This window comes from Cyprinus carpio, chromosome B12, assembly GCF_018340385.1.
Source record: "Cyprinus carpio isolate SPL01 chromosome B12, ASM1834038v1, whole genome shotgun sequence".
NCBI lineage: Eukaryota > Metazoa > Chordata > Actinopteri > Cypriniformes > Cyprinidae > Cyprinus > Cyprinus carpio.
This window is the reverse complement of record NC_056608.1, coordinates 25,252,453-25,275,793: the sequence shown is the minus strand read 5'-3', so window position 1 is coordinate 25,275,793 and position 23,341 is coordinate 25,252,453. Positions and strand designations below refer to the sequence as shown.

Genomic DNA, 23,341 nt, shown 5'->3' with positions numbered 1-23,341 from the left:
TATGGTTTTAGTATTAGTTATAATAATAATCCTATTATAACCGCGTTGCATATGCAAATTACTGTATGCATAGATCTTTACTACATTTGGGAAACTGTGCATACAGCTGCAATACAGTATCCCACAATGCACTGCACTCAACACCTTCCATGTCCAGTGTGATGAATGAACCAGAAGTAAAAGCACATTCAAACTCATTCTGAATAATAGTTTTTGATGCATTAATGATGATTCTCAGATGCTTTGTCAAACTCATCATGAGATATTTCTCTGGAGTTTCTTAAGATGTAGAGAACACACGGCTGATGATGTATCAGAGAGACGCTCGCTTCAGGTATTTACAACATTTTATTTCACAGATTTGGAGGCGCCGAGCTTCTCAACATCACGCTTTAACTGCTGTTTTACAGAGAAAGAGCTTTCTGCTGTGAACGATCATGCAATATGAAAAATAAAGCCAAGAACATTTACATATTTAATAACTCGTAACGTTTCATGTTTTTTTTTTTTTAGCAGAAATGACTTTTGACATCCCACACAGGCTTCAGGTAAAACACAACCTTGACGCAGTCAAGAAACCGGAGTCAGTTCTGATTCAGAGACGAGTGTGAAATCAAAGTTCTCAGTTGTCAGTCATCATAATTAAGTTAATTGCATGTCTGTGTTTGCTACATTGATTCTTTTGCAATTATTTTTATGGCCAGAGCAAATGGAGCTAAAATAGTCTCAAAATGAATTCATTTAACAAATATGATTCACAAAAGCATACACTGTTTCACATTCACACACACACACACAAAAAAAAGCCAGTTCATTATTCATAATCTTATTTTGTGGATGTAAATTTTATTGTGCAAATCATAATCTGTGAATGTAAGAAAAGACACAAACATACTTGTGTTTATAAACTAGGTTTTGAATTTAAAAATCATATTTTGTGAATATGAAAGGTCATGAGTTTGTCTTTTTATGTTTGCCGTTATATACTTATAATAAAAGTTACTTTTACATTTTAAACAAATGCAAAATTATAATATAATAAATACATACTTATAAATACATTACTTATAAATTAGAAGGATATGCAAATTTATATTTTTAATAAACACTTAGAAATGCATCACATAAAAATTATAAATATTTACTTAAATGCAAGCAAATCTACAAAGAATTCAATCGGTTTCAGGAAGACGCAAACATACTTTTGTATTTAAGAATTTGGTTTTGCATTTAGTTAATTTTTAATTGTGCAATGCATATTTTCTGAATATAAATTAGGTATGAGTTTGTCAGTTTATGTTTGCAAATATATATATAATAAAGTATCTTTGCACATTTCCGCAAGCAAATTCACATTTTTTGTGTGTGTGTGGATGTAAATTTGTGTATTTGCAAATCATATTTTGTCAATATGAATAAGATTATGAGCTTATCAATTTTGCAAATCTATACTTAATTAAATAATAAATGCATTACTTATAAATTGTAATAAACTCGAACTAAAGCTAATTCACATTCACAAAAAGTTGATGTATTTACAAACAACAATTGATCAATTCATTACCTTATTCATAATCATAACATTTGATTAGAATTATTTTTTTTAATTTGTGAATGGATTTTTGAAATATGAAAATATTAAATTGAGACTTTTTTTATAGCTGTTCCAGAAAGCAAATATCATAAATGTGCATATCTGAATTATCAGTAACTCTCTGATCGTGTCTGAGCATTAATGTAGGGAATATGCATTATGATTTTTAGTGCATAAGAGCATAAAAAACATGATTTTTAGAGAGACAGAAGCTGAAACTCATGATTATAGTCACGTTCACACAGTACAGTGAGTGTAAACCTGATCTCCAGAGGTTTAGAAACCAAGTTCTGTTGCATAAATCCCCTCAAATAAACCGTGATACCCTGTTAATGATGATGCATCAAACTCCGGGCTTCATGTTTGCGTGTCGCAGAGTTTGAGTCTCTCTTGCATCTGAATCGTGCATCCGTTAAAGCCATGTCAGAAATGAAAAACACTGAAATGCAAACTCATCCGCTGGTGGGATGCTTCAGGAAGCAGGAGTAGATCAGGTGCACCGGACAGCAGACGCTGGTGATGTTTTACCAGATGTACCCGCCGTCGTCAGACTCCTCTTCCTCCTCCTCCTCTTCCTCTGCGTTCTCATCCACGTCTTTCTCCTCCTCGTCCTCCCAGCCGACGCCGCTGCTAAAATCTCCGGAGCTGAGCAGCTCGTCTACGGCACACAGACACAGATTTATTAGATTTAATTTATACAGTGAAGTGTTATTTTACATCTGATTATTCTGATTATTATTACTTACCTGAAGAATAGAATAAAGCACTGTTTATTTCATTTGTATATTTGTTCTATTATATTTATCTATGCTTGTAATTCGTTTATTTTCTATGCTGATTTACTCACCTACAAGATCATTGAATATTTTTTTTTTTTTTCTATTCAAGTCATTCAGTGATTTTTTTAATTTTTTTATATTGCAATATATTTCACAGAAAAGCAAAATATCGCAATGTGAGTCTTTAACAATATCATGCATCCCCACTGCAGGCTCCAGTAACAGGAATCCACAGACGGTGACAAAGAATTTATTTGAGCTTGAGAAACAACATTCATGGGGCAGTTCATTTCAGATTGTGTTTCTGATTTGAAATATGTAATTTAATTGCGAGTTCATCTAGCAGTTTTTGAGAGTTCAGGATTCCCCCATTTATTTAGATAGGACTTGGTCTTGTTTGAGCTGCCCAGAGGCTTGGCGGCCGAGTGAACGGACTTTCCTTGAAAGGGTCACTCACCGCAGTCAGGGTTTCCGTGGATCCGGGACCCCGGGGCCTCGGCTCCGTGAGGGTCGACACACCAACACTCGCTGCGGCTGCGGTCACACTGCAGCTTCCGGTAATAACCGTCCTCATCACAGCTGGGGATGTACATGCCTGCACACACACACACACACACACACACACAACACGCACGCACACACACACACACACAACACACACGCACACACACACACTCACAGGCACGCATGCACACACACACACACAACACACACACACACGCACGCACATCCACACACACACACACACACATGCACACGTACACGTACACAACACGCACGCACACACACACACACACACACACACACAACACGCACGGCACACACACACACACACACACACACACAACACGCACGCACACACACACCACGCACGCATGCACACACACACAACACAACACGCACACACATGCACGCATGCACACCACCCACACACACACACACACAAACCACATGCACACACACACACACAACACGCACGCACACACACACACAACACACACGCACACACACACACACACACACAACACGCACGCACATGCACACACACAACACGCGTGCACACACACACACACAACACACACACCACACACACACACACACAACACGCACGCACACACAACACGCACGCACACACACACACACACACACTCACACGCATGCATGCACACACACACACACACACAACACGCACGCACACACACACACACGCACGCATGCACACACACACACACCACACGCACTCACACGCACGCATGCACACACACACACTCGCACGCACACATGCACTCACACAAACACTCACATACACACACATGCAAACACATGTACACACACACACGCACGCATGCACACACACACACACACACATACACACGTACAAACACACACAAACAACACACACACACATACACCACATACACACACATGCACACACACACACACACACACAACACGCACACACATGCACACACACAACACGCATGCACACACACGCACACACATGCACACACATGCACATGCAGACACACACAACACGCACGCACATGCACACACACCACATGCACACATACACGCAAGCAAGCACACACACACAACACGCACACACAAGCACGCACGTACACACACGTACACACACACAACATGCACACACACACACACACACACACACACACAAGCTTTAGTGATCTCATGTGAAATTAAAACTTTCTACTTTCTACTTTTTAATTCATGTCAATCTTTTCTTTACTTATTGTTTTTTATTCATTATTGTTTATGTGTTAGTATTTATTTACCTTCATTAATTTATTTAATAAATATTTAATTAAATATTAAACTTAAATGATCTTTAATTATTATTTATTTATATTTCATTATACTTTATTTTTAGCTAAATAAACCAGATTAAAAGTGATACAGTTTCTTTGTCATTTTTTTTATTTGTTTATTTATTTATTATTAATTTATTGAATTATTTAACTGTATTTGTTTATGTTTAATTATTTATGAAATTTTAACTAGATCAACAAGGTAAATTAATACAGCGATCAAGACTGGAATTATTTTTATAATAAGACAAGAACATTAATATGGTTACAAAATGTTTACCACTTCATAACTATTAACTATTAATTTTTATTTAATTTAATTAATTTATATTACATTTTTTATATATATAATTATTTTTTATATTTAATGATTTTAATTAATTTTAGTTTTTTTTGTGTTTTTAGAGAAGAGTGTGGTATTATTTCTATAACACAAGAATAGTAATATTTATATATAATAAAACCATATTAATATCAATATGTTTGCATGTATGTATTTATTTATTAATTCATTTAGCTACTTAACTAATATTAAACATATTGATGTCATCAATCAACTATATACAACAGAATCCATAGAACTCACAAAGAAAATACATTGCATCCATTTTCCATTCAAAAAACACTTTTTCTAATTTAATAGAAGTCTGATTATATGGGTTTGATGTATTCAAAAAAGTCTTCTATCTTTTATCCACTGCACATGTATTGCGTATTATATCCTTCCCTTCTTAACCACAAATGGCTTTATTATTAATCATTTTCGTGTGATTGCATCTTTGCTGGTTTGTCTGTCTGTGTGCATTTACCCGGTTTCCTCTTAGATGGCTCTTGTATCTGAATCCTCTCGATTTCAGCCAGACATGGAGGTTCTGCAAAAAATACATAAAAAATATTATTTAAAAAATCAGCGACACAGCAGTCCATCTCTCAAATCACACATGTGGTAAGATAAAATAAATAATAAAATAAAAAATAATATATCAGCATTAAAATTATGCAATTTACGGTTCAGAAGAACCATATATATAAATATATTTTTTAAATACATTTTTTAAAATACTTTTTTTTCTCTCTCTCTTATTTTTATTTATTTTTTTGCACTGAAACATAATTTTGCTGATTATTTCCCAAGAAAAGCACATGCCAAACTCACTCTCTCTCCAGAAGCACAGGCACCATTCTGCTGTGGACACCTTCCCGTCGCGGTACGAGTCGCACGAGTTAAAGAAGGGCCTGATGCACACTTCATACTTCTCCAGGTTTATGGCGGCCAGCTCGGACTGATCCAGGAACAGGTCATTACTGGTGTCCAGCTTGGAGAACATCCAGCCAATGGAGTCCTTACAGCCGGCCACGAGCCCCCGGTCAAACACTGCAGAGGAACAAGCTGAGATTCAGAATGATAATCCAACAACTGAACTCTTTTCAATTGTGTTCTTGCTGTTATACGCTAGGGGGCGGTATTGTGCATCTCCTGAATGAGTCAAGATCGAAAACACAGAAAGGTGCGATCTCACATATAAGCATATGCATATGAAAATTAATATAATCATCAACACTAACCGCATATAAATGAAAACTGCCTAATGTTACAGAGTGAGATGTGGATCCAGAAAGTGTTAAAGGCCTGTGAAGCGTTTGGAGAACTGATGGAAGCCATCTACTGCATCTTTACTTTGATAATATTACTTGAACTAGAATTTGATAAAAATGTTAAAACATCAAAATGTTGCTTTTTTTATGAAACCTACCTACATTCAAGTGTTGATTAAAAAACAATGCTTGAAGCTAGAATAAAACTGATGTTTTACTTGCTTGAAAGTTAAGGGTCTGCTCTTTATTTTGATGTAATGCATGTTCAGATATTCATACAACAAAATATTCTGGGGGCCATTAATTTTTTGTGAAAATTAGCAAAAATGCAGGCGGTGGCTGGCAACTTTTTCCAAAAACACTGGCGGGGAAAGAGTTAAAAAAAATTATAAGTATAACAGTATGCATTATGAAAGCTCAAGATATAATATACATGATAATATACTTAACTGATCATAACAAGAAAGAGGGGGCTGATTTTTCTTTTCTTTTTTTTTTTTTTTTTGAAGGAAGTTAATACTTTTATTCAGCAAGGATGCATTAAATTGATCAAAAGTGACAATAAAGACATTTCAAATGTTTCAAAAGAATTCTATTTCAAATAAATGCTGTTCTTTTGGACTTTCTATTCATCTGTGAATCCTGAAAAATAAAATCTATCACAGTTTCAACAAAAACATGAAACTATAGAAGCTACAGAAGCTTGTTTCCACCACAGGATTAAAAAAAAAGGTAATCATGAATTTTTTGTCACAATTCTGACTTTTTTCTGAATTCTCTTGTAATGAGAAAAAGATGCAAAATTCCAAGAAATAAACTCACAATTAGATGGACACTCAGAAGTGCAAGAAAAAAGTCAGAATTGTGAGATTTTTTTTCTTGCAAGTTGTTAACTTAATTGTGAAATATTTCACAACTACATTTTTAATTTTTTTATTCCATGGCAGGAATAGGTTTCCAAAGTTTTCAACATTTCAAATGTTTCTTGAGCAGCAAATCATCATATTAGAGTGATTTCTGAAGATCATGTGACACTGAAGACTGGAGTAATGATGCTGAAAATACAGCTGCACATCACAGAAATAAATTACACTTTAACAGAGATTCACATAGAAAACAGTTATTTTAAATTGCAATAATATCTCACAATTTTTCTCTATATTTTAATCAAATAAATGCAGCCTCGTTGAGCAGAAGAGACTTCTTCACAGTGCAGTGAACTCTGTTGTGTTTTCACCTGATGCTGTGCTTTGTCTTCCAGAGTTGTTCTGTTTTGCATTTCCGTGGAGAAGCTGAAACCAGTCTCGGAGTCTGTCGCCCAAATCTGCCAAATCCTGACCGGTGCAGAGCTCTGGAGAGACGGAAACACCAGTAAATAATGAGAAGATTCTCTTTCACTTCTGCCAGCAGATTAATAATGCAGAGGAACAATAAACTCACTCAAATGCATTAAAATTTCCACTAACTAGGCTTCATAAAACATGAATGTCTGAACTCACTGTGACACCAAACATCATTCTGCACATTTACAGCGAGAGCTCTGTGTGTGTGTGTGTGTGTGTGTGTGTGTGTGTGTGTGTGTGTGTGTGTGTGTGTGCGGACCTGGTTTGGGTTCGGGTGACGTCTCTGGATTTGTCTTGATCTTGGGTTCTGCTTTAGGAAGTCCAGGACTGATACAAGGACAAGAACCAGAACACAGAACGGACAGATCCTTCCCCGACAAACACGCCTGCTGCTCCAGCTTACACCTGACCACCAAACACACTCACACACAAACACACCACACGTTCCACACACACACACACACACACACACACACACACACACACACACAAGAGAGAGCTTCATATGAAAGAACCGCAGTGTGTTCATGGCTCAAAGTAACACTCACATACATAATTAAGCAGATATGAGCGGCTGAAGATATTTTTTTCAAATATTTAAAAATTAATTGAAAATGAATATTTAAAAAAATATTTAAAATAAATTAGAAATACATTTTTAATTATATATATATATATATATATATATATATATATAATATATATATATATATATATATAATAAATAAAAAGACATATTTAAAAACACTTTTTAAAACATTAAAATAAATTAACAAATATTTAAAGATAAATTAAAACAAAATAAATATTTAAAATGAATCGCAAATGATTATTTAAAAATAAGTTAAAAATAAAAAAAATATTGTTAAATAAGTTGGAAAAAATTAAAAATACATATTTAAAAATAAAAATTAGAAAACAGAAAAAAAATTAAAATTATTTGAAAAAATTATTAAAAAAATAAAGGGAAAAAACAAACAAATAAAATATTTAAAAATAATTTGAATCAAGTATGTAAAAACTAAAATACAAAATATAAAAAATTTTTAAGTATTATAAATAAAAAATCTAAATTGGTTTACCTGAATGTCAAATGACCATCAAAGAACCATGAACGTGAATGTGTTGTTAAATGTTTTTTAAATATTAACTTAAAATCTCAAGGTGACTTCAAGATAATATTTTACCTCAAAGAGGTTCGGCTGACAAAAAAAGTGTGTCAATCCCTTCTCTAATTAATTCAACTAAAGGAGGAGAAGTGACTGCAGCCGCAGTGATGGAGCGATGCCCTTCCTCACAGAATCGATGGATCTGCAGCGGCGCGGTGTAAACTCTAGCGTGTGCGCGGCTGCAGATCACATGCGTGTGATGAATGAGGCGGACGGCTCCGCTCCTGGTCACTGTATCGACTCATGCACTGTTTTTAATTTTGACCTTGTGTGTAAGAGACAGAAAATTACCTCCTTCCTCCCATCCCTCTCTCCCTCTCTCTCCCTTTCTCTCTCTCTTCTATCTCCCTCTCTCCCTCTATCCCTCTCTCTCTCTCTCTCCCTCTCTCTTTCCCTCTCTCTCTCTCTCTCTCTCTCTCTTTTTTTTTCCTTTAGCTTTTTTGTTTTCATGTTCATCATGTGTATTTGTATATGTATTTTCATCTCTTTCCCTCTCTCTCTCTCTCTCTCTCTTCTATCTCAATAAGCAATCGCTGTTTCCTGCGGTCACCCTTATAAATATTTGATCTGATTCCAGCTTAAGCCTTGATGTTCTACTGCAGAGCAGTGTGTGTGTGTGTGTGTGTGTGTGTGTGTGTGTGTGTGTGTGTGTGTGTGTGTGTGTGTGTGTCTGTGTGTGAGTGTGTGTGTGTCACTGTGTGAGTGTGTGAGTGAGAGTGTGTGTCTCTGTGAGTGTGTGTGTCTATATGTGTGTATGTGTGTGTGTGAGAGAGAGTGTGAGAGTGTGTGTGTGTGCGCGTGTTTTTGTGACATATCAGGACACAACTTTGTATAATGTCATGGGTGTGACACAGGTATTACCATGTCCCCATTTTTCAAAACGCTTATAAACCATACAGTATTAGTTTTTTTGAGAAAGTAAAAATGCACAAAGTTTCCTGTGAGGGTTAAGGTTAGGTGTAGGGTTGGGGTAGGGTTGGTGTAGGGCAATAGAAAATGTACAGTTGTGTATGTCAGAGATAAAGGTGTGTGTGTGGTACGCCTATGTGGATGTCCCCACTTTTCACACAAAACAAACATGTGTGTGTGTGTGTGTGTGTGGTGTGTGTGTAGAGTGTTTTTGGAGTGTGTGTGTTTAGAGTGTGAGTAGTGAGTGTGTGTGTGTTAGTGTGTGTGTGTGTTTGTGTTTTTGTTTGTGTGTGTGGGGTGTGTGTGTGAGTGAGTGAGTGTGTGTGTGTGTGTGTGTGTTTGTGTGTGTGTGCACCTGTGAGTTGTAGTTGTGTCCGTCTGATCCACACACAGGTGTCGAGGTTGTCTCTGAACAGGGGTTACAGTTGTTAGCGTGAGGCTTCAGTCCAGACTCTTTGATTCTACAGCAAACACAACAACACAATCTCAGTCCAGCAGTTTCTGCTTTCAAATGTTTGGTGAAACGACTTCATAATCAATAATAACTCTGTTTTATTACATTAAAACAAAATACCCTTTTTTTCCAACATAACTTTATTAAATTTAATTTTATTAAAACATTATTTTTTAATTTTATTACGTTTGTTCTGTACATATTTTATATACACATTTTATTTCTTAACTTAAAAAATAATTAACTTAGTTATTAATTATAGATTTTAATTTCCAAATTTGAGTTGAACAGATTTATATATTTTTAAACTTTTATTTAGACTGCTTTCGTTTTTATTAAATTAAAATACTATTTTCTTACAACATAATCTTATTTTAAATGTATGTGGTGTACATACATTTTATATTTTTTTAGCTAAAATAAAACAAATTGATTTGTTCAGATATTTATTATAGATTTACTTTATTTTAAATTTGTTTCACATACATTTTATATTTTTAAACTTATATTTTGACTTGTGTTATTTAATTAAATTACATTTTATATATATATATATATATATATATATATATTATATATATTATATATATATATATATATATATATATACAATATATGACTGTGTTATTTAATTAAATTACATTTTATATATATATATATATATGATATTTCACAACAAAAGAAGCTTTTTAATTTGGGAGTTTGGTTATTTTGTATGAAAAAAAAAGGTTTGCATTTGCATATGTTTTTTATTGTTTTTTTTTGCGTATCATATTTGCTCCACCAGGCTTTTATGACTCATACAGTCTGATATAGTGAGAATATGGAGGAAAAAAATAAAGGCTCCTCAGAAGATGTGAGATGTTCTGGAGGCTTGTGAAGATCTTTCCTCCGCTGAGGAACAGTGAAAGTAAAGCTTCTGCATTAGTCAGACCACACACACACACACACACAGATAATAACACTATTACACACACACACTCAGAGATGAACGATGGTTTCGGCAGATAGGAACAACACAGCGGGTTATAATGTTCTGACCCATTAGTTTTTGCCGATTACACTAGAGCTCTGCGGACCAGATAAATGCTGAAAGTCACTCACACACACACACACACACACACACACTGATGAGACACGTTCGGAGGGTTAATAAACTCTGCTGTTCTGTGGTTAATATCAGTCAGGAGCAAATGAACAGAGACCGAAAGAGCCATTAACACTGAACACTAAAGTACACTTGAGTTCATTTGTACTTCTGTTTAAATAGATGTTCATGTTCAGAATACATTATTATAATATCTGAAGCGATAAAAGTTCAGCACATGACTGGATCATTAAATCTTCTATGGACTATCTTATAATCTCAGTTTAACTGATATCTCTTGTATTATGTTGAAATGTTGGCTACGATCAGTATGTTCCGGAGCAAACTGACCAGAATTGGATTTAATACAATTCACCGAAAAAAATCACACGATGACACTCAATCAATCAATCAATCAATAAAACAGGTAAAAGGTAAACTTTTAACATTAATACTTCTCATTCATTATAAAAATTGAAAATATTAGATTTTTTTTAATATATTAAACAATTATTTTCAAAACCTTTTATTTTTGACCAAAAGTGAATATTATAATTAGTATATTTTTTATTTTTGTATTTTTAATTAAAATGTTTCTACGGCCTCTAAATGATCAACATGATAAAAATCTATGAGCCATAAAATGATGTATAAAACATGATACTCAACAAAAACACAATATGCAAACTTCTTTTTAAAATTTAAATATACATAAACTGCCTTTCAAAATTTTGGGATCAGTAAGATGTTTATGGTTTTTGAAAGAAATCTCTTCTGCTCACCAAGGCTACATTTGTCTTATCAAAAAAAAAAAAATTGTCAAATATTTTTTCAATTTAAACCAGCTGTTTTCTCTGTGAATCTCTGTTAAACTGTAATTTATTTCTGTGATGTGCAGCTGTATTTTCAGCATCATTACTCCAGTCTTCAGACTGAGCGAGACTGACCTGTGCTGGAGTTTGCTGCGGTTCACACACATCGCTCTCTGATATCCCTGAGCCACACACACCTTGTGACGGCTGCACTTCACCTTCTGACACGGATCCTTCGTGGTGTCCACACCTGCTCAAAATAACTCAAAATCAACATCTGCATTCAAAACGCTTACAGTGTAATGAAAGATGAAATGTTTTTACATGAGGAAAAGTGAAATATGAAAACCACATTTCACTTTGGAGGACAAAGTAGCATTCGATTTTTATTTTTATCTTTTAACAAATGAATTTGTCTGTGATACACGTGGATAAAACTCTTGACAGAATGGTTAACTATCTTTTCTTTTTCTTTTTGGTTAAAGTTTTACGTATTTATTTGCTTTTGTTCTATATATTTCTGTTTAGCCGTAATTTATTTTTATTTCAGTTTTTTTTTCAATATAATTTTAGTACTTAAACTTCAGCTTATTTAAGCAACATTTTTTAAATGTTTACAGTTTTAATTTAATATTAATATTTTATTTATAATTTTTTTTTAACATGGAGTGTTATTTTTAATATCATTTATAAAAAATATTATTATTATTTATTTAAGTATTAATGGAGTTACAGTAACATGGAGTTACTTATTTTTTAATTTATTGATTTTTTTATCTATCTATCTATCTATCTATCCATCTATCTATCTATCTATTATTATTATTTATTTAAGTATTCATCTATCCATTATCCATCCATCCATCCATCCATCCATCCATGCCATCCATCTATCCATCCATCCTCCCATCTATCTATCTATCTATCTATCTAGCTATCCATCTATCTATTTATCTATCTATCTATCCATCTCGCATCCATCTCCAATCCTATCTATCTATCTCCCCCATCCATCCATCTCCATCCATCTATCTCTCTATCGATCTATCTATCTACCATCATATCCCTATGCCATCCTATCCTCTCTATCTATCTATCATCTATCTATCTATCCATATCCATCCATCATATCATCATTTATCCATCCCTCGATGTATCTATCCATCTATCTATCTATCTATTCTATATATCCATCTATCCATCCATCCATCTATCATCTCCATCATCTATCTATCTATCTATCCAATCTCCATATCTATCCATCCATCCATCTATCTATCCATCCATCCATCCACATATCTATCTATCTATCCATCTATCCATCTATCCATCTATCTCCATCCCTCATCATCTATCTATCTATCTATGCCATCAATCTATCTATCGTATCCATCCATCCATCCATCCTCCATCTATCTATCTATCTATCTATCAATCTATCTAATCTATCTATCTATCCTATCTGATCTATCTAATCTATCTAACCATCTATCCATCCATCTATCCATCCATCCATCCATCTATCTGTGCATCTATCTTATCCACTCTCTATCCATCCATCCATCCATCCATCCATCTCATCGCATCCATCCATCCATCTCCATTATCTATCCAACTATCTATCTATCCATCTATCTATCCATCTATTCATCCAACTATCCATCATCTATCGTCTATCTATCTACTATCTATCTATCCTATCTATCTATCCCTGCCATCCATCCATCCATCCATCCCATCCATACCATCCATCCATCCATCCATCCATCTACCATCTTATCTCTATCTATCTATCCATACTATCCTATCTCTATCCCATCATATCCATCTATCTATCTATCTATCTATATCCATCTATCCATCTATTATCTATCTATCTATTCATCATCTATCTATCTATCTATCTATCTATCTATCTATCCATCTATCCATCTATCCAACTGCCTATCCATCCATCTATCTATCTATCTATCTATCCCATCCATCAATCCATTCCCCTCCATCCATTATCCCTCCATCTATCTATCTCTATTCCATCTATCCATCTATCTCTATCTATCTATCTATATATCCATCCATACCATCCATCCCTATCCATCATCTCTATCTATCTATCTATCTATCTATCTGTCTTCCGTCCGTCCCATCGTCCGTCCGCGTCCATCCATCCTTATAATTTTTTCCATCTATCTATCTATCCATCCATCTTATCCATCCATCCATTTTTTTATTTATTCTTTCATTCTTTATATTATCTATCATACTATCGTTCTATTGTTCTTCTATCTGTCTATCTATCATCCCATCCATCCATCTATCCCTATCGTCCGCCGTCCGTCTACGTCCGTCCATCTATCTATCTATCTATCTATCTATCTATCTATCTATCTATCTATCTATCCATCCATCCATCCATCCATCCATACATCCATCCATCCATCATCCATCTATCTTATCCATCCATCCATCTATCTATCATCCATCTATCTATCATCCATCCATCCATCCATCCTTATCATCTATCTATCTATCTATCTATCTATCGTCTGTTTATCTATCTGTGGTTCAATTTATCATTATATCTGTCCATCCATCCATCTATCCATCTATCTATCCATCTATCTATCTATCCATCTATCCATCTATCCATCCATCCTATCTATCTATCATCTGACTCTATCTATCTATCCATCCATCCATCCATCCATTCATCCATCCATCCATCTATCATCTACTCTATCTTTCTTATCTATCTATCTATCCATCCATCCATCCTCTATGCTATCATCTATCATCTAATCCACTATCCATCTATCATCTATCTATCCATTCTATCTATCTATCCATCTATCTCATCTATCTATCTATCTATCTATCTATCTATCTATCTATCTATCTATCTATCTATCCATCCATCCATCCATCAATCATCCATCAATCATCCATCAATCATCCATCCATCCATCCATCCATCCATCCATCAATCCATCTATCTATCTATCTCATACACACTCAGAAAACTCAAACAAGAACAACTGCATTTCACTTAAGATGTATATTATTTTTTTTATTTAATATTTTATTTATTATTTCTTTATTTTTAAACCTGGAGTGTTTAACAGCAGGTGCAACTCACTTAAGTGAATTCCTCCTTATTACAGAAGTTTGCACCAAATTACTAAAGGAATAATGCTGATCAGATCACTGTGTCCTTATAAATGTTACAGGGATATGATGCTCTTTTTACAATCTCATCGAACACTTTTATGGAAAACAGAAATTCTGAATCTCTTTCCATCTATCTGAGCACTGATTATGAACAATTCAAAACTACACTAGAGGAGAGAAAAAACCTCAAGAAAGAGAAGAAGGGATGAGACTGGAAGCGGCATTTCTGCAGAGAATATGCCATCTGTTTTCTGTGTGTGCTGATAAACCCACAAACAAGAGCACAAACAAACAACTAGAGGCCAAAGACAGAACAACTGCACACAGAAACATCTATTCCCGAGAGAAAACATGCTTTCACTCAGATATCAGACTGCAGGCAGCCACAACTGCTGATTATTATTCACTGATAAACAAACCTGACAGGATATTTCTGCTCCGTTCTGCAGAATATATGAAGTGTTTATTTGCAAAAACAGATAACTGGTTATTTTTTTTAAATACTTACTTTATTACATAATATCCTTTGGACTTTAAAGTGCATTGGAATGTAAATACTATGATAGTATAGTAGAAAACAGCAGTATATACAGGGTTCCCACATCTTTTAACTAATTAATTTCAATTACATTTTCAGTTTGTGATTAATGGATAGAAAGTCAAATCAACATGATTGAAAACAATATTGATGGAACGTATAACAAACTAACCAATAATTTTAAGTGCAAATTTAAAGTCCAAGATATTTATGCTTTTTTGTCTTTATTAGATTTAATATTTCTATTTAGCTTTAATTTATTAATCATTTAATTATTAGTTAAATAATAATATTTGTAATACAAATGTATAATCAAATTATATTTGTTAATTATTTCAGTTTTATTAGGTTTAACACTTTTAAAAGTTTAAAACCTTTATTTATTTTAAAAAAGGGGTTTTAAAATTTAAGCTTTTCGTTGAATATTTCTTTTTTGTTTACCATAAATTTATTTTAAAATGTGTGTATTAACACATTAAATAAAACATTTTAATACATGGAGTTATTTGTTACTTTTTATTTCACTATAATTGTATTTTTTTTTTTTTACTTTTTTTACATTTTTTAAACTTTATATCTGGGATTTCATAAACTTTACTATTGTCTTAAAATCATTTAATGGACAATGCATTCATATACAGATGATGAAACATTTTTCAGCTGAAATATATAAAATATTATATATATTGACTACAGGAAATGTATGACTTTTCCAGAATTGGAAAAAGTCACATTTTTAAAATGGCACATTTTGCATGATTGTGGATCCCTGACATGCACATTACAGCACTGTGATGTGATGATATGTTCAAGCTGCTGGGGTTTATATTATAATAATGACCGTCTGCCTGGTCATTCACATCAGCACACACACACACACACACACACACACTGTCTCCCTGATGTCTTTGTGCTGTGGGTTATCGTTGCTCTCAAACCCCGTGAGGTGAGTAATGCCTGTGATTTCTGTATGCACGCCATCACATCTCTCCCTCCACGCCTCGGAGCTGCGCTGGAGGTGTTTCCATGGAAACATGAGCGCGCTGCAATTCCTGCGCTATGATATGATTTGTAGCACACTTACAAGCTTCATAAATTAATGAGAGCAGCCGCACCGAGAGCCACAGAGAAAGAGGTGTAAAGTGTCGAAGGTGTTTAATTTAACACAGGACTCTCGCCGTGAGTCGCCCATCCGTCCACATTTACGAGTATTTATCCCATTCTGATTCCTAAAGGCTCACAATGACAACTAGAGATGATTAGATCTTCATATCCCAAGATTAAAAAAAGATGTTAAGGGTTTTATTCGCAACTACATGTGGCTGCGCAAACATTCATGATGTTCACCCCAAAAATGAAAATTCTGTCATTAATTACTCACCCTCATGTCGCTCCAAACCCGTAAGACCTTCGTTTCAACATATTTCATAATATTTAATGGGTTTTTTAAATAAAAAACATTAATACCCATTATATTATCTTTATTTATGAATGCTGAATCAAAAAAAAAAAACGTTTTAAAGCTACTTTTTAAAACGGGTATTCAATGCTTTATTTAACACAATAATGACTTTAAACAATCTTGTGGTGTAATTTATTTATTTATTTATTTTTTAAATAATGCGCAGTTAATTTGAATAATCAATCAGCACATTAGGTAAACATTTTAATTGCTTGGCAGCTCTAGTTGAAACGATACGACAGTGAAGATTCACACTATAAATCAATTCCTTTGATTAAAGGGAGCTGCGGAATTAAATTATGCAAAGCTGCTCCTGTAAAAACCTCAAGATCCCACTTTTACCCTTTTTAATCTGCACTCTCAAACAAAAGCCCTTTCTGATCCACGATCTGATGTGTGTTGAGTCCCGCCGGCCCTTTAATTACTGCCACATTAGACGGGATTTCAGACAGTAATGCAGAATTGTCTGCAGGTCGTGAAGTCAATATGACAACACTAGATTAGAGGCATTGGCCAGCAGCAGACAGACACATTCTCCAATAACAGAGCTTTTAGGAATTCAATATAGGCATGAAATATTCACTGCAAGCAGACGCGAGCGTGACAGATTACACACGTCTTCAAACAGAGCAGAATAATCCAAATGTCTGGGGATAAATATGAAAAATGCAGCAATGCAAACCATGCTAATCATCACAAAAGCATCAAATGTCTGCATCTATACATCTGTTATTTTTTACTGAGTGAAACTGTTTCAAAATGTTTTTTTCAGTGCACATTAATGATGTAATGATGAACAGATTGATGCTGGAGCATGAGACTGCTGAAGCGTCTGGATGTTACGAGCAAAAGAATAAATGCATTTATGAGTGAAGACGGATTATATTTGTGTAAAAATGGAAATACAGTCAGAGCACTTCGGATGCACACTGAGCAGATTTATCCTGAGCAAAGAAGAAATATTGGTTACCTTACAGATTTACATTAAGAAATACAGTACATAGAGCTCTGGACTGGGTTATTATAGTTAGAGTACATTAAAACACACAAACAAAAACTGTAAATTTCGTTACATTAATTGAAATAATATAAAATATAAAAGAAAACAAAAATATTAAAAAAGTAAATTTTATCATTGTTTAACTTGCTGTGTTAAAAACTGAAAACTGCATTGAAACTTAAATAAAAACTATGTAGATATAAAAAAAAAATTATATCTCAATGATACTAAAATGACACTGACAATCCTTTTTAACTTTATTTTTAATGTGCTAAAGACAGAATTTTTTATGGTAATGTCTCCCCAAAATAAAAATAAACTGATTTTAAAAAAGCTTATTTTTAGCACCTGTTTTTGCATTGTATTATTTTCATTTTCTAATTGTAATGTGAATGTGAATTTTAATAAAAAAAAATAAAGTATGTAGTGCAGCTTTAAGGCATTACAAAAAACTACAGTAATGTAAAAAAAAATTAGATAATTATAAAAGTAAAAATAAGTATAAGTACATAAGATTCATTTAGGCTTAATTTTCTCTGAGCAAAATATTCTCTTATTTTTTTTCATTGATTTTGACATGACGTGTTTTGAGATTTTATAAGCGAAGAGTATGTTGTGTTACTCACTTTCATCTGAAGCCCGTGGACCTCCAAGTGTACGGATGTAGTCATCCTGATGAGAAACACCAGAGAAATCATTTTATAATCACAACACATTCAAACAGGTATTTCATCCTGATCTAGACCAAATAGTTCTAATGTTCCTTTGTTATACACAATATTTACTCAAAATTCAGTTAAAATTGTAACGCACACAGAAACACACACACACACACACAGAAACAGACACACACACACACACAGAAACAGACACACACACACACACACACACACACACACAACACGCCCACACACACAGACACACACACACACACACACACACACACACACACACACAGAAACAGACACACACACACACACACACACACACACAGAAACAGACACTAGACACACACACAGAAACAGACACACACACACACAGACACACAGACACACACACACACAGAAACAGACAGACACACACAGAAACAGACACACACACACACAGAAACAGACACACACACACACACACAGACACACACACACACACACACACACACATAAACAGACACACAAACACACGCACACACACACACACACACACACACACACAGACACACACACACACACACACACAAAGAAACACGCACACACACACACACACCACACACACACACACACAGAAACAGAAACAGACACACACACACACACACACAGAAACACACACACACACAGACACACACAACAAAGACACAGACACACACACACACACAACACACACACACACAGAAAACACAAACACACGCACACAACACACACGCACACACACACACACACACACACACACACAGACACACACACAAAGAAACAGACACACACACACACACACACACAACACAACAGAAACTGAACACACACACACACACACACACACACACAGACACACACACACACACACAGAAACAGACACACACACACACACACAGAAACACACACACACACACACACACGCACACACACCACACACACACACCACACACGACACACACACACACACACACAACACACACAGACAGACACACACAAACAGAAACATACACACACACACACACAACACACACAGACACACACACACAGACACCCACACACACACACACGCACACACGCACACAGACACCCACACACACACACACACACAAACAGACACACACACACACACACACAGATACCAACCTCCACTTCCTTCAGCAGCGAGAGGCCGGCGGAAAGCAGGAATGAAGAAAGAGAGAGAATGAGATGTAAACTTAGAAACACATGAAAGAGGACAGCTCCGCACTTTGCTTTAATTGTCATCTATTAATATGATCTGGGTGAATATGAGCCGAGGGGTTTCCCGCAGGACTGCAGCAAGATCTGCCAGAGCAATTTATATACCGGTTCGGTTTTGGCAATGATACACATTATCTGTACAAGAAACATTAAAAAACGGAAAAAAGATCTTTAACTTTGTCTCTCTGTTCATCTGCAACTCTGCAGTCAAAATAAATAAATATCAAAACTTACAATAATTTCAAGGAATAGTTCAGTCAAAAAAATGAAATATATATTTTACAATATTTTAAGGGATCATTCAATCAAAAAATTCTAAACATTCCGTCATTATTTCTGCCTCTCTGTTTATCCACCTTTTACTTTGTGGAACTGCATGTGTAAAATTAAATTAAATTAAATAAAAATAAAATAAAATGTTATAATATTTAAAGGAACCACTTGATCAAAAAATTACATTTTGTCATTATATACTTATATGTTATTATATTGTTATTATTTATTATATCTTTGTCATTCTAAACCTGCATGTTATTTATTTATTGATTTTTTTATTTTTACTGTGAAACATTACAAAATGCAAATGTTTGAAGACTCTTGATGACTTTTCATCCCAATCAATGATCACTTCAAGCTATAAAAAGGACCGAACACATTTTAAAAGCATTATAACTGTAGTCTGAGCTGCAGAAGAGCAGATTTTCTGCAAAAAGTGAAATTAATCACCTGTTTTTTGATACTGAACTGGAAAAATGGTAACAGGAATAAAAAAAAAAACTGAAAATAAATAATATACATAATTAATGACATTAAAAATATATTATACGTTCTCAGTCCCGCTGTAGATGCTCGGGGTTTTTCTCAGGCATGAATCTGGAGAACTGTGATCGTGTAAGACGCGAGTTTGCCCTTCAGACTGAATCAGAAGCTGAAGAGTGTCTTCAGACACCAAGAGACTGACTTCAGCTCAGCTTCTCATTATAATGTTGTGGAGCTCCTGGAGCGAATCCGACTGGAAAGCTCCGCTGAAATTTAGTTCCACTGAAATCTGCATTCTCCACATGAATACTAAACCCACATTCACATTCTGCCAACACCATCAATCTGTGATTCTGTAGCGCTTAGGAGCCGCACTGTTCAATTAGATGCAGACAAAGCCCTGGAGAATGAACAGAATGTGAAACAAACCCAAAACTGACAGACTGACACTAGTGCTCGATCAATATGTGGTTTTCAGTGACTGCTGCCAATACTGATGTCCAGAGATCACAAAGTGTCCAAACATCTGCTGAGTAATCCACCAGGTTTAGCTGCTGCTGGCAGATGCTTAAACTGCATCATTATGGGAGTAAAAAGCTACTTTTTTCATTGACAGCCATTCAAAAATACATAAGTTTATATGCAAGCAACATATTATATTTTATAATAGGTCAAAAGTTTGGGATCAGAATGATTTTGAATGTTTTTTAAAGGAGTTTCTTCTGCTCATCAAAGCATTTATTTGATCAAAAATACAGGAAGAAATGTAATTTTCTGAAATATTTCTATGATGTAAAATAACATTTTTCTATTTTAATATACATTAAAATCTAATTTATTCCTGTGATGTGCGGCTGAATTTTCAGCATCATTACTCCAGTCTTCAGTGTCACATGATCTTCAGAAATCATTCTAATATGATGATTTATTATCAGTGTTGAAACTGTTGTGCTGCTTAATATTTTTTTGGAACCTGTGATACTTTTTTTCAGGATTCTTTGATTTTAAAAAGTTTAAAAGAAAAGTTTGGGGTCAGTCAGTAAAGAAATTAAAACTTTTATTCAGCAAGGATGTGTTACATTTATAAGAAGTGATAGCAAAGATTTATATTGTTAGAAAAGATTTATATTTTGAATGAATGCTGTTCATTTTAACTTTTTATTCATCAAAGAAAATTTCCAAAAAAAAAAAAAAAAAGTTTCCAAAAAAATATTTTTTTTCAGGATTCTATGATGAATAAATAGGTCAAAAGAAGAGCATTCATTATGTGTCAGTACTTTATACTGGAGTAATGATGATGAAAATTAGCTTTGCATCTCAGAAATAAATTATATTTTATAGGATATTAAAATAGAAACCATTACTTTATATTGTAATAACATTTTGCAAGATTAATGTTTTTTCTGTATTTTTGATCAAATAAATGCAGCCTTGATGAGCAGATGATTTTGTCAGACATTTGTTATTTTGAAAATGCATTAATTTTACTTGTTTAGAATCAGCACAAATCTATTAAACATTTTTTTATAAATATATATGTTTTCATTCAGTTAAAAAATAATGAACATGCTTAAAATGTGTCAAGCTGTGAAACAAACGATATTCAGTTAAAACTGATACAAACTTCATTAATTGATATAAACCTGATTTTTGTGAATTGCAAACACATTCAGTTTATTAGCGCTATTACAGATATCTATTACAATATGCATGACAAATATGCATGTTTATTATTGTGTTTGGGTTATAACGGTGTACTCCAAAATAGATGGAAGTATAATATTCAATGCAACTACATACATCTAAATATATTTGTTTTTCAGAGCGTCACAAGCAGAGGGTTTGAAACTTAAAAAGCTGAATGATCTGTTTTTAAATGGGTGGGATTTCCTCGTTGATGATTTAAAGATTGACTGATGAAGTGAGAGCTGAGTGACGGGACGATGACCCAGCAGCTCCTGTAATGCAGCGCTGCACAAATTGCTTTGGCACTGAGACGCTGCACGTCACTCTTCAAGACTCAAAAGAGCCTCTCCGTCTGGCAGCCTGTGATCTGTGAAGTGGGCAAGATTTTTTCCTCCCCAAACGCTGCTTTCTGCAGTAACACTTTTGTAGTGGTTTCATTTCCAGAGAAAATAATATTTCCATCGCAGCTTTTGTGTGATTAGCTCTACTCTGACATCCTCAGAAGTCAATTTCACCTAAAATTAATTTGTGAAACACTAATAAGAATTATATATATATATATATATATATATTTCAGTATTTAACACTACTTTGTAAGAACTTCCTCCACTTTTATAAAGCATTTTGCAATGCATTACAATTTACATCAGTGTTATTTCAGTATTACTGAGACTCTATTATAGTTTGTATTCCTATTTTGAATCACTTTTTAGTTCACTTTTTAGCTAAAATTTCAGTCATATTCAGTGTTTTTTATTATTATTATTATTATTATTATTTTAGTACATCAGTTTCAACTAAATTAAAATGAGATACTGTCCTGGCAAAAAAAAAAAATATTATTATTATTATTATTATTTTAGTACATCTTTTGAGTAATGAAAATGTTTTCATTTTGGATTAGAATTTTTTTTATTTATTTTTAATTTTAGGTTTAATTGTTAAAAATATTTTTGATTTTTATTTTTTTATTTTTTACTTTAATTTCAGTTTTAATTAACTATAATAACCGTGTTTTACATTTATGCATTTGGCAGACGCGTTTATTCAAAATTAATTTTATTGCATTTAAGGTATATGTTTTATAAGTGCATGCATTCCATGGGAATTAAACCCACGACCTTGGTGTTGCAAGCACCATGACCTACTGTTTGGGCTACAAGAATGCAATGCACCACCTTACATGTGACGCTGCCTTAGAATTTGACCAAAATAAGTCTAAAAAATCAGA

At 34.0% G+C, this 23,341-nt stretch overlaps 1 protein-coding gene across 1 annotated transcript in view; it reads right to left on the bottom strand.

The window, feature by feature from the left end:
* Positions 1–329: 329 nt before the first annotated feature.
* The window catches only part of LOC109113112 (testican-2-like), a 30,579-nt gene continuing 7,567 nt past the window's right edge, over positions 330–23,341 (bottom strand). Inside the window, exons 2-11 of the mRNA XM_042734814.1 lie at positions 19,570–19,578; positions 18,364–18,409; positions 11,705–11,819; positions 9,572–9,677; positions 7,398–7,542; positions 7,033–7,146; positions 5,356–5,574; positions 5,009–5,071; positions 2,831–2,968; positions 330–2,252 (exon numbers count right to left, since the gene is read on the bottom strand). Of these exons, the coding sequence (XP_042590748.1) occupies positions 2,119–2,252; positions 2,831–2,968; positions 5,009–5,071; positions 5,356–5,574; positions 7,033–7,146; positions 7,398–7,542; positions 9,572–9,677; positions 11,705–11,819; positions 18,364–18,409; positions 19,570–19,578 (1,089 nt within the window). The 3' untranslated portion in view covers positions 330–2,118. The remainder of the gene's footprint in view (positions 2,253–2,830; positions 2,969–5,008; positions 5,072–5,355; positions 5,575–7,032; positions 7,147–7,397; positions 7,543–9,571; positions 9,678–11,704; positions 11,820–18,363; positions 18,410–19,569; positions 19,579–23,341) is intronic.